General features: G+C 34.7%; 1 protein-coding gene across 1 annotated transcript; it reads left to right on the top strand.

Moving 5' to 3' along the window:
- Window positions 1-3,745: 3,745 nt before the first annotated feature.
- On the top strand, window positions 3,746-8,506 carry LOC123308822 (serine/threonine-protein phosphatase 6 regulatory ankyrin repeat subunit A-like). The gene is made up of 2 exons (XM_044891684.1): window positions 3,746-4,065; window positions 7,139-8,506. Exons 1-2 carry the CDS (start codon window positions 3,762-3,764, stop codon window positions 8,227-8,229), a joined length of 1,395 nt encoding a protein of 464 aa, XP_044747619.1. The 5' UTR covers window positions 3,746-3,761; the 3' UTR covers window positions 8,230-8,506.
- The last annotated feature ends 3,487 nt before the right edge of the window (window positions 8,507-11,993 follow it).

The raw sequence follows: 11,993 nt of genomic DNA, 5'->3' as shown, positions 1-11,993 counted from the left end.
ATGGAATTACCTTACAGAATATTTTGTCAACAACTGTTCATGCTATATTTATACAGGGTGTTCCATCTCAGACGACCAACCCCGTATATTTTTTATCTCATATTGATTGGAAAAATTTCAAACTTCGAATTATTTTGATTGGGGGACATCTTTTGACCCCGTAAGAAGGGGTGCTTAAACCCCTCAAAATTGAATACTGAGGAGAGGTTGAGTGATATTTCATCTGAAAGGTCTTGCAACCTATTAACAACGGTATATGAAAAACGTAATTTTGATGAACCTTTTTCGCCAAATATAAGTTTTTTACCTCAAATGAGCCACCTTGAATATTCTGGTTATTTTTGTAATGCATAAGCCCATTTTTATCAAACCCTTTTTGCAAATGCTGGAAATAGACCACACAGTATAGAGGGTGTATTTGAAGCGTGAGGCTTTTTTCAATAGAAGGTAGAACTGGTCAAAATGAAGCGTTTCACCAAAAATCACTTAAACAAAACTTTCAAAATGACAAAGTTGAAAAAAAAATTGAAAATGATTACTGAAATATAAACTTATTCGACCATTGACCGTTTGTTAGCTGAATTATCGCAAAGCAGTGGGAAAAAACTCTTCTCATTCGACTATGTGGTTTCGTTCAGGATATAGACACGATCGATATTTACGTGATTTGATTATATTTGAATGTTCCTACAGTTGACAATACTACACAGATTAATAAACCAAATACCTAGATCTTTTAGGTTCATCAATAAATTTTCTCATAAAATAGGCAATATTTTCATACCTTTTGTAAATATATCCTTCAAAACTATGTAACAACACTTTGAGCAATAGATTATCGAATTATAAGGATAAAGTTGAATCTGTGGATCGTAGTGGTGTCTATATACCAATTCTCATGCAATTCTTGTGATGTATTTTAAATAGGATGAACTTTCAGAAGTTTTGAAATTCGTTTGAAAGAACTCATTTGATATTCTCATTTTGATATACATCTAGTTGATTGTAATCATACCTTCAACCAAGACACTAATTTTAAAATATTATACCAGGATAAGAATGGTCTCTTGTTAGATAATTTAGAAAATTTGGAGATCTTAAGGACTTAAAAAAATTGTAATGTGGTTTACTCGGAGGAAACTTAATCTCGAGCGCCAGCTATTCTTTTCAATAGGGAGAATAGCAAACCTACCAGAGTAGCTGCTAGCCGGAGACAGAGCTCGCTGTTATCTAGGGCGATAGCGATAACGAAGAAGTCAAAATCAAACTGTGTAAAAGTTTATTCACACCTTCGGAAACTAATTATATGTACAAGGGAGATATGTGTAGGTATGAAATATGAGTGATTCTATAAGCGAACATACATTCGGGAAATCCTATCCGGTCACGAGCACTTATGAAATTTATACCGGGTGTAGGGGAAAATTAACGGTTCAATAAAAATGCGCCAACCAGAACTGACGAATGCTAAGGACTTGCTATACGGTATCGGTATGTAGTTGTATTTCTCCGGAAATGAAACACAATAAGGGCGGGTCTGTTCGAGACTTTTATTCGCTGCCCCAACGGTTATAACACGCCATGACTGACAGTGAAGAAAATGTCTATTTTCAGCGCAACTACGGGATTTCACTGACTACGTGCGGTATCTCTTATTCTCTGCCCCAAGGGTTATAGCACGCCATGACTGACAGAAAAGAAGAGATTTCGGATTTAACACTTATGACGCGGAACGCGGACAGGGGGGGTTGACGGAACTTTCCCTTCAGTACCCCAAGGGTTAACACGCCATGACTGATAGCGAAGGGAAAAGTCAGACTCGCGAAACAGGGTAAAGAACGACAAAATACAACAGAAAACGATACAGCACAGCAGTGTCAAAGTCAAGGAAGTAACGGCGCAGGTCCAACAAAGAAACTGAACGGCACAGACGGGGACCCACCTCCTTTGTTTCAAGCACTCGAAACTCAAAGGATTTAAAAGAAAAACCAAAAAATTAACTCTAAGCACTGATGCAAACACAAAATGATTATTCTTCAACGGCGAAAGAAATACCGAAAGTTAACTGAATCTATAACAGAAGTCACCACGTTAGAAAGCGAAAAATCGAAAATACTGAAGCGAAGTGAAAGAACTGAAGTAAAAGTCAAAAGTGACCGTCGCGGGGGGAAAATTTGCTCTTATAGGCATATCCCCTCTCACGGTAAAAATCTGAAAATTCCAGAATGCGACAAGAATGAAAAACGTCGTCAGCTCCGGCCCATCGCACATCAACAGATGAAAAACGTCGAAATCCTCAGCGGCATGTAAGAAAAACAACGTGAAACCCAGATAAGCGGTTTCCCACATTTACTCTGCTCATCGGAACAAACGCACGGAATATTCGAGAACTAAAATATTTTCAAAGACGGAAATTCAAAACGACAGAAATGCACCAAGATGAACTCCAACTTTCCTCAGAAAACTGGACTTCATCACAAAATGAGGAAAATATTTTGAATAAACAGATTGGTTACGATCTTACGATTTCACTTCAGTCTAAGTATTCCTCATTACTGCTATACCTACCTATTACTTGCGAGCCGATTATTGTTACTTTCTATATGAAAGTTTTTTATTCTTTTTTATATGTGCTTTTAGTAGTAGATTCCTTTGTCCCTCGTTTTTCTGTTAAAACATATTCCTGTCGTGAGTTATCTCGCTATTTTGTTTTTCAATTAGATGTCGCTTCATTGTTTTAAAATCAGGAATATTATTATGAATTGTATTTTTCGTTTATCTTGTTGTTCTTATAATACTATCCGCCTGGTTGCTCTGAACATGATGTTTTTCCTTTTAGATTATATGACGCAAGATTTGTTTTTGATTATCTGACCATTGTAGCTTGTAAGTGTTTTTTACACCTTAATTTATTATCCTTGTGTTTATATTTGATGTTACTTGTAGCTTTGACTTGAAAATGGGATCATTTTGGAGGTCTCGAAACTAGTCGTCATCAAATAAAGAATATATTAAGAGAATGACATATTCTGATGAATCACGCACATTTATCTGTTCTTCAATTTATTTTTATTCGATTCTTTGAACTGCTACACATGTGAATTTTTTTATCGACCAAGCTCAAAATCACATACTTCAGGCTGTAGTCAAAATGCCGCTCCAAAATATTGACAGCCAGCTTTCTGAGTCATCGATAGAATTTGGATTCAAAGCTCGCTCAGGTAAAATATTTTGTTCGAAAGTATGAAAGTATTTCGAAGAACTGATGAGGAATAATGAACAGTTGTAAATTTTCAGGGATTACCTTTGCCCAAAATATCGACAGTGTATGAGTTTTGGTTTATGTTTATAATCGTAACTATATTTTTCTGACGAGATAAGTACCTTATCTCGTGAAATTATATGACTCCAGCCTTCAGTGAATGGAACCTACAATTCTTTCAGTAATTTTGAATATGGTAAATCTTTTGTTATTCAGCAGGTAAAGAGAGTTTAACTATTATAGTAAATTTCCATAACCTTTGCAACTTTACATTTCGGAAATATTGGTGGTTCTTCACTTCTTCCTTCAGTATAAAAACGGCAACGAGCAGAGCAGTCGGTTCAATTTTCGAATTTGCTAATTTAAGTGTTCAGTTAGAGTGTTTCCGTACGAATTAAAAAAGTATCAGTATTATACAAAAGTTGAATCTATATAGAATAATATTTAACGCGAATTATAATAAGAAATATCGTGTTTCTTGTCGATCTAATATTCAAAAATGGACATGAATAGGAGATTATTCCAGGATTTTCCTCTGCATGAAACATGCCTTCATGGAACGTTCGAGTCCCTGAAAAAAATGGTGAAATCTGGCAAGTTTTTCATCGACTGCGAAAGTCCAACTGGCGTTACACCTATGGGAATAGTCGCAGTGAGATTATACGTATATCGGCCCCAGGATGTGGATTCAAGATCTGTTAGGGAATATGAAAGGAAAATCACATTCCTTCTGCAGAATGGAGCCAATCCGTTGAAGAAATGGTGCGGAGGAACTATAGCCGACCTGATATTTCAAGGAGGAAGTGAGTAGATCTATTCAAATTACTATACCACGAATGACGAACATATCTATTTATAGTTGACTATCCTATGATGAAAAAAAAAACATTAATAATTCCTTCTTATACTCAAAGTTCCCTCACCTCGATAATAAAAGTCAATAGGAAAAATTTGAGGGAAATAGTAAAAGATATAAATAGATACACTAAATGTGACCAATTTTTTTATTTGAGAAACAAAACCGTGAACAAAAATGAATGCTTCATCCCTTTAAGAGCATAAAAAATATACCAAAAATTCAAAGAACCCAACTCATGAAACTAAGTTGGACGCTACCTAATAAATAATATTTGAACGTTTTGTAAAATAAAAGTATTCTTCATATTTTCTCGTATAATGCGCCGTTTTCTAGTAATTTGATGTTCAAAAATTGAAGAATATCTGTGAATTTTGAAAAATTGGGTACAGGGTGTCCGAGTTGAAGTGTCCCTATACCTTATTGTGAAAACTAAAGGAGCTAGAAAAAAAGGTTGAGAACAAAACTTGTGTGTAATCGATTAAATTTTCATTTTTTATAACTAACCTTAATACAAGGTGTTGATTATTTTGAGAAAAATGTATCTTTTAGTTGAATCTCCCTTTAAAATTGAAATAATTTGCTTTTATTGAGAGAGTACTGATTATGAGTAAAAGAGTATTTTGTCTTCCATTAGTCAATCAATATAATTAAATCCATCAAAAAAATCAAAGCTAGCAGCAACACTAATTAATAATTATCGTTGGTTCTTAAGGGAAAATGTACTTCTGCGTCCATATTTCTGAAACTATTCATATTACAGAAAAAGTTTAAATCAATTTTTTGCCCATTTTAACCTGCTCTACATGATGCACATGAAAAAAATATAGGTTGCCAATTGAAAAAATTAAATTTTGATTGAACTTCTATTTGAATTTTTAACTTTAATTTTTGAAGACCCATTTATCAGATTGCTAAAAAAAGAAATGTAACATATGAAACAATATGTTGACAAGAGTTGGACAAAATTTGGTTTTGATACATTCATTAGAAAAGTAGTATCAGCTATTTTAGTGAGCAACTAAAGCTGTCAAAATTTTAGGAAAAAGTCGAATATCTAAGAATCGGTGCTACATAAGACCATGGTTGTTAACCAAAGTTATATTAAAATTTGACAAGGAATTCAAAAATGCAATAATATACAGGGTGTTTCATTCAAAATAAGAAAGTTAATGCCAACAGGGAAAAACGCAGCAATCTGTATTAAGTTTCCACAATAAGGTATAGGGACACTTTAACTTGGACACCTTGTATTTTGGCCGAATACAACTCTGTTTAAAGATCCACTGATGACTGTCACAGATTTAGTTAGTTATTCTGAAGGATATTTTGTTTTTCTAGGGGTAGCACATTCCATTATGAAAACTTAAAAATGAATTTTTATCAGGGCCGAATCGGAGAAGAGTATGGGAAAAAATATTTCTTTTGACCTCAAGAATCTACTGTTAAAATATTTGTACGAGTCAAAGACTCACCCTGTATGTAGGGTTTCTTACGGTGGGACGCCTATGGAGAACGGATCATGGATTCTTCTGAAAATTTGGTCCCAGGGTTTAGGGTTTACGCTTCTGATCTATCTGACTAAAATACTTTCAATATTGCGACGTTGCCGCTTTTACGAAAAATCAACTTTTTAACCTAACGAGAAAGAGGAAAATAAATGGCACATTACGGTCGTCTTTTTTCTAGAAATAGAAACTAATAATGCCATCAACTGCATTCCTCTATCTTCTTTTGTTTTTGAGTTATAGCCCAAAATTTAAACCTTAAGACATTTACGATGTACAGGACAAGTCAAATGAAAAATAGAAAAATCAATTTTCGGGAACATATTCTACGATGACATTAATCGAAAATCTAGTAGTAAACTTTTCGCTCAAACATAAAATTCTCAAATGCCACCACTTTTTTGGGTCTCCCAATAGAAGCAAGTTCTTTGTCATCCTCTTCAATCACAATCTATCTGATTGTGGAAATATTCAGCTGAAATATAAGTCTTTTAGATTCAGATGAAACATTATATAAATTCTCTTACATTGAATATGTTCGCTATCGTCTGACGTATTGTGGATTTTAGAATATCAGGGTATGACTATTTGAATGAGCGCACCTGAATTCTGAATAGCACTTCCTGAAACCCTCTGTCTCTTTTTTCAATCACTTTCGGCATTTTCGTAATAAAAATTGATATTAATTGTGGCAACGGCGTTATGACATTAACGACATTTCATGAGTGCCAACCTTACTATACTGCATTCAACATACTGTTATCAATGCATTAAGATGAACAGCCACAAATACGCGCCAGTTGTCCTACTAATTGTTTATTCATGTGAAATTTTTGTTCAAAGGTGAAGTTCATCTTGATTGAAACTTCCTTTAATTCCTTTTACTTATATTAATGAAAGATGGTTTTTGTTGAAGAATTTAACATTCTTCTAATTATCTGTTAATTACTTCGGGAGATACCCATTCCCAACCACTGCAACATATGCATTTCATCTTCGGGTTAATATTTTTGAAATCTACAACTGATGTAACTCAAACTTTAGCCAAAGAAGATAACGAACATTAACTCTCCTCAAGCTAGTGGATATTATGATATTATACTGATCTCTTGTATTTTCTATGCAAATAACTGGATTTAGTATGCCTTCAATCAATTTGTATAAACTTCAATTATGTTCGTCACATATTTTCCGAAGAGATTCGGCATTGTGATAAAATACGTAATAACAGAATCTTTTACGTAGAACGGGCAACATAGCGTTGATTTAAAAACCAAAAATGTTTTGACAAGCGTCATAACCCCACATTTTCGTACTATACAGAGTGAAATGTGTCAAATTTCCATGGCCAACCGACTGCTAAAATAAAAGTGAATGGAGTATACGTTCTAGTTACAAAAACTTGAGAAAATTATTTCATGGCCAACCGACTGCTAAAATAAATGTGAATGGAGTATAGATTCGTGAACATAACGCTTTGTGAATCATTCTAATATTGTTTTTTATTTTCAGACCAATCAATGATACACTTGATGTTCAAGTATTTCGAAGACGTGGACACACCTCTGAATTCTTTCGGGCACACAGCGCTCATTTCGGCTATCCGAAGAGGATACTACAAAACTGCCGAGATTTTGTTGGGCATGAAAGCCGATGTCAACAAGGGATGCTTCGTTAAGGAGACACCTCTCCACCATGCAGCTTCTTCTGGCAGAGCAGATCTTTTCCATCTCCTGATAAAACATGGTGCAAGCATGGAGTTGAGGAGCGATTTGGGAGAAACTCCTCTTCATTCAGCTTGTTACCATGCGGAAGATGAGGAGATAATAAGGAAATATATAGAGTGTGATCGGAATTTGAACGCAACGGATAATGAAGGTTGCACACCGCTGCATAAACTCTTTATTAAATTTCCCGAAACATCGGCTGTGTCAGAAGAATTGGTGGAGGTGTTTCTGGACAGAGGAGCCGATTTGAATATCAAGGACTGCCGAGGACTGACCCCGCTCTCTTGGTGTATCAAGAAGAAAAATGCACCTGTAGCTTTGCTATTTCTCCGGAACGGTGCCAACTTAGATATTTCAGAAGAAGAAGCGGTGCCTGTTCTGAAATATCTAAGGGGGATTTTGTTAGAGGACACCCCGCTTGGACAGACCGTGCTCAAATATATCGCTCTGGAGATCTCGAAGGGCACCAAAATCAACAGAGCTCTGGAGGAATATTTGAGCCAGCAGGAAGGTGTAACTCAATATCTGACGAAATGTTACCGGGAAATAGAGAAGCTCAGGAAAAGAAAAATCAGGAACACCAGCGTCAATTATTGGAGGCTTCTAACGAAATCTGTAGCGGAGTTAGCGAGGTACGCTAATAACCCTTCAATAATTGGCGCAATGAGAAAATACCGAGTGGGGACTTATCCAATTTACGGTCGAGAGATCGCCTATAAGTTTGCCAAGGCAAAAAGGCGACAAAAACTTATGGCAGTTTCATCGGATATGTTCAACCGATATTGGGAGGGAAAAATGCCATCACTTTTTGTGAAAATGGTGACGGATCATCTCTCCATAACCGACATGGAAAATGTTAAGACTGCCAGACAGTAATATAATTAATAATAATGTAATATATGTAAACACCTCATTGTAAATAACTATGTAAATACCTTATTGTAAATAACTATGTAAATAATTGTTAATATCAACCATTATGTAAATAATTATGTGAATACAGTTATGTAAATAATAATGTACCTAAATAACTATGAAATATTGTTAATAACTCTATATGTAAATACACCATTGTGAATAATTGATATATATTTTGTTATCCTTTCAGTCCAAGAGGCAGAGTCAAAAAAGTCTCTGAATTTATTGAGCCTGTTTTTTTCTCAGGTGATTACGATCATAATATACATACATAATAAACATCATAAACATAATAATACGACATAATAAAATCAATTTATCAAAGCTGAAACTTTATAAACTTTTATTTTTTGGTATTTTAATCAAAACTATGATAGTCAGTCAACGTTCAATCGGAACACAGCTGGTCAGTCAGCTTCAATGTGCGTAGCGTCGTTTCTAAGGGTGCAATTCTTTTATTGAGCTTGAATTTTTTTGACTACTACTTACTATATTATTAATAAATAAAATGGTCATTCAGCCATTCCGTAGAACAACAACTCTCAGTCAGTGGATGAGAAATTAAATTTATTAATAAATGCGACACATCCGTGTCGCAATTGTGCCTTAAAATCTCTGAAATAAAATTCGTTCGAAATCAACAGTGTACTCAACGGACGCAGGTATATACGTAGAGGTAAGAACTCATTGATTTCCGAACATTTTCAACTAATAATAAAAGAATGATTACGCCTAAACAGAGAGGCACAGAATACAATAATAAGGATAAATTCAGATGCATACCACCCGCCGATATGAATATCAACAAGTGTTACGATCTGAATTGAACTAGCCAATTTGCCATCGTCAAGGCCCCCAAATGGAGTACGCTCCATCGAAGAATTTATTATTGTACCGCCGGCATCATGTCTGCCGTGATCTGAACGTGTTCCCAGACTCAATTTGTCATACGTCTGTTGTTCGCAAAGCGAATCGGCGTATTGCACAGATTACAGAGTAGTACTGAATTAGAGAAAATATGGGATATATTGTCTTCGTCTTGGTTTCTACTTGGAGGGGATTGAATCGGACACCGTTTCATATTGGGTGGCGCTCTGGGTGAATGTATAGTACCCAGTAGCAATTGCCAATATTGAATAAAGTTCCATCAATTCCAAACGTTCTCCATCGTGGAAAAATGCTATGTTGCTCTGATTAGGTCAAATGAGACCGAAACCATGGTCAGCATCTGCTTTTCTTCGATTGAGCGTACTCCATTTGGGGGCCTTGACGATGGCAAATTGGCTAGTTCAATTCAGATCGTAACACTTGTTGATATTCATATCGGCCGGTGGTATGCATCTGGATTTATCCTTATCATTTTCAACTAACTTTCATTTAATTCATTAAGGATAAAAAGATGTAAATAATCATCACATAATTCATCATCTGAATCTTCCATATCATTATTCTGACTATCGTGATCTGACACGTCAAGCTCAGGTGTTGCAGAATCTAAAAAATCAATAAATTCATTTAAAAAAATATTTTTGTGATTGTTTGATTCAGATGAGGATATTTCTGTAACAGTATTTTCTTGTTGATTAATAACATCCTGTACAAGTTCTGGTAATTGATCGCCTTCGAACCAAACAAACTCATATTTCTCATCCACCAATTTGCAGCCGTAGTCAGAAGGAGATTAGGAGATAGCTCCGTTGGAATTTGAGGGTGAGCATTACGCCAAATATTTGTATTGTAATGAAGCTCGCTCTTAAGAACTGCTGCATCAATTCTAACTGGCATGGTGACATACTCGACCCATCTACATTCCTTATTTTAATTTCAAAAGGATCGTTTGTGGTGCTTAGACATTTATACGTCTTTGAAAGTAAAACGAATCTTGCTTCGTCAATTGAAGGGTACAGGGAAAAAACCATTGATGTCAATTTTTGTCCGAAAATGAGTTAGACACACCATTCGATTCAGAATGAAAAGTAGTATATTATAGTACATTAAAACAGGCATGAAACTAGCTCAGTCATACGTTGAATCGCTTCCTAAGATTTACCGTGCAGGGAAAGAACTAAGTCATTTCATGTAATATGTAATGCACTCATTTTATGTATAATAATATTAATAATGTTCATTTCGAGAACAATAGTATTTAATTTGTCATATTTTAAATAATATGAATAATTTTGAAGTTGAAAATGCGTTTTTCTCAGCTATAAGGAAAATTGACATCGATGGTTGTTTCCGTGTACCCTTCAATTGATTTTATATTTTTCAAGCCGTATAAACTGCAAACAAATTCTTGAACCTTATTGAACATATTATTCTGATTGATTTCATCTGCAAGTCCAAGGTCAGCGAATGTTTATTGAATATCTTCGCTTTGGTTCATTATCTGCAGAGGTAATTTTTACCTTTCTTGTAAAAAGCTGGGTTAAAATTACATCCAGTCAAATCATCCAGTCCAGGAAGAGCATAGCAAACAGAATTTCTCAATTTTCGATGCATTCTACTGACATTAATCATTCTTTGATGATTTCCAGTTCCAACTTCTATCTACGCGCATTGAAGCTGACTGACCAGCTGTTGACTGACTATCATAATTTTGATTAAAATACCAAAAAACAAAAGTTTATAAAGTTTCAGCCTTAATAAATTGATTATATTATGTCGGTGATCACGACATGTTTGACAGCGCACCTGAGGCACATGTTCTAACATCCACTTGACTGACCGCAGCATTTTATTGTATACTAGCTGACCCAGCAAACGTTGTTTTGCCATATAAATAATTTCCTAGTAATTTCTAAAAAAAAATGATTAAATTACTAAAATGGCTATTAAAAATAAGGGTTGATCGTAGAAGGGTGAAAATTGAGGATTGTATGTATTTTTGTATGTTGTATCATAAAAAAATAGAAATTAAAAATTTTGTCTAAAAAATAAAAAAAAAATTTAGGGGTATACTACCCCTAACATTTAGGGGGATGAAAAATAGATGTTGGCCGATTCTCATAGATACCGGATAAGCACAAAAAATTTCATCAAAATCGGTCAAGCCGTTTCGGAGGAGTATGGCAACGAAAACTGTGACACGAGAATTTTATATATTAGATTATGATTGTAATCACCTGAGAAAAAACCAGGCTCAACAAATTCAGAGACTTTTTTTGGCTCTGCCTCTCCATCTATTTGAACAGTGCTTGAAAATATATGAAAAGTTTTTATATATATATATATATATATATATATTTATTTTTTTTTTTTGATAAACGGCATAATAATTTTTAACATCAAGCAAGAATTATAGCACATGTATGAAATAAAGTTTTAGTAGATGTTAGCGTAAACGGGGTACTATACGAGGATGTTTATATCTAGTTAGCCTAGACCAGTTCCACGCATAAAAAAATATTACGTTACCATAGCAACCAACAATAACTCATTAAAAGTGTCAGTGTGAAGTTTGAGGTCAAAAAAGAAAACCACAGTTACGTAATGAATTAAAAGAAAGAAGATGTCGACCGAAATTGTGAAAATCGAAAAGTTGGAGTATCGAGCCATCATCAAGTACCTGTATTTAAAAGGGTTAAGAGGTAAGAAGATTTACAAAGATATGCTTAATAACCTTTTGGTGATCAATATCCTTAGTATGCGACCATGAAAAATTGCTGCAAGCTTCAAAAGAGGTAAATTTTCCATTGAGGATGATGACCGATCGGGAAGGC

Source organism: Coccinella septempunctata, chromosome 2 (assembly GCF_907165205.1).
Source record: "Coccinella septempunctata chromosome 2, icCocSept1.1, whole genome shotgun sequence".
NCBI lineage: Eukaryota > Metazoa > Arthropoda > Insecta > Coleoptera > Coccinellidae > Coccinella > Coccinella septempunctata.
The sequence above is the reverse complement of the archived record's forward strand: the minus strand, read 5'-3'. Positions and strand labels throughout refer to the sequence as shown.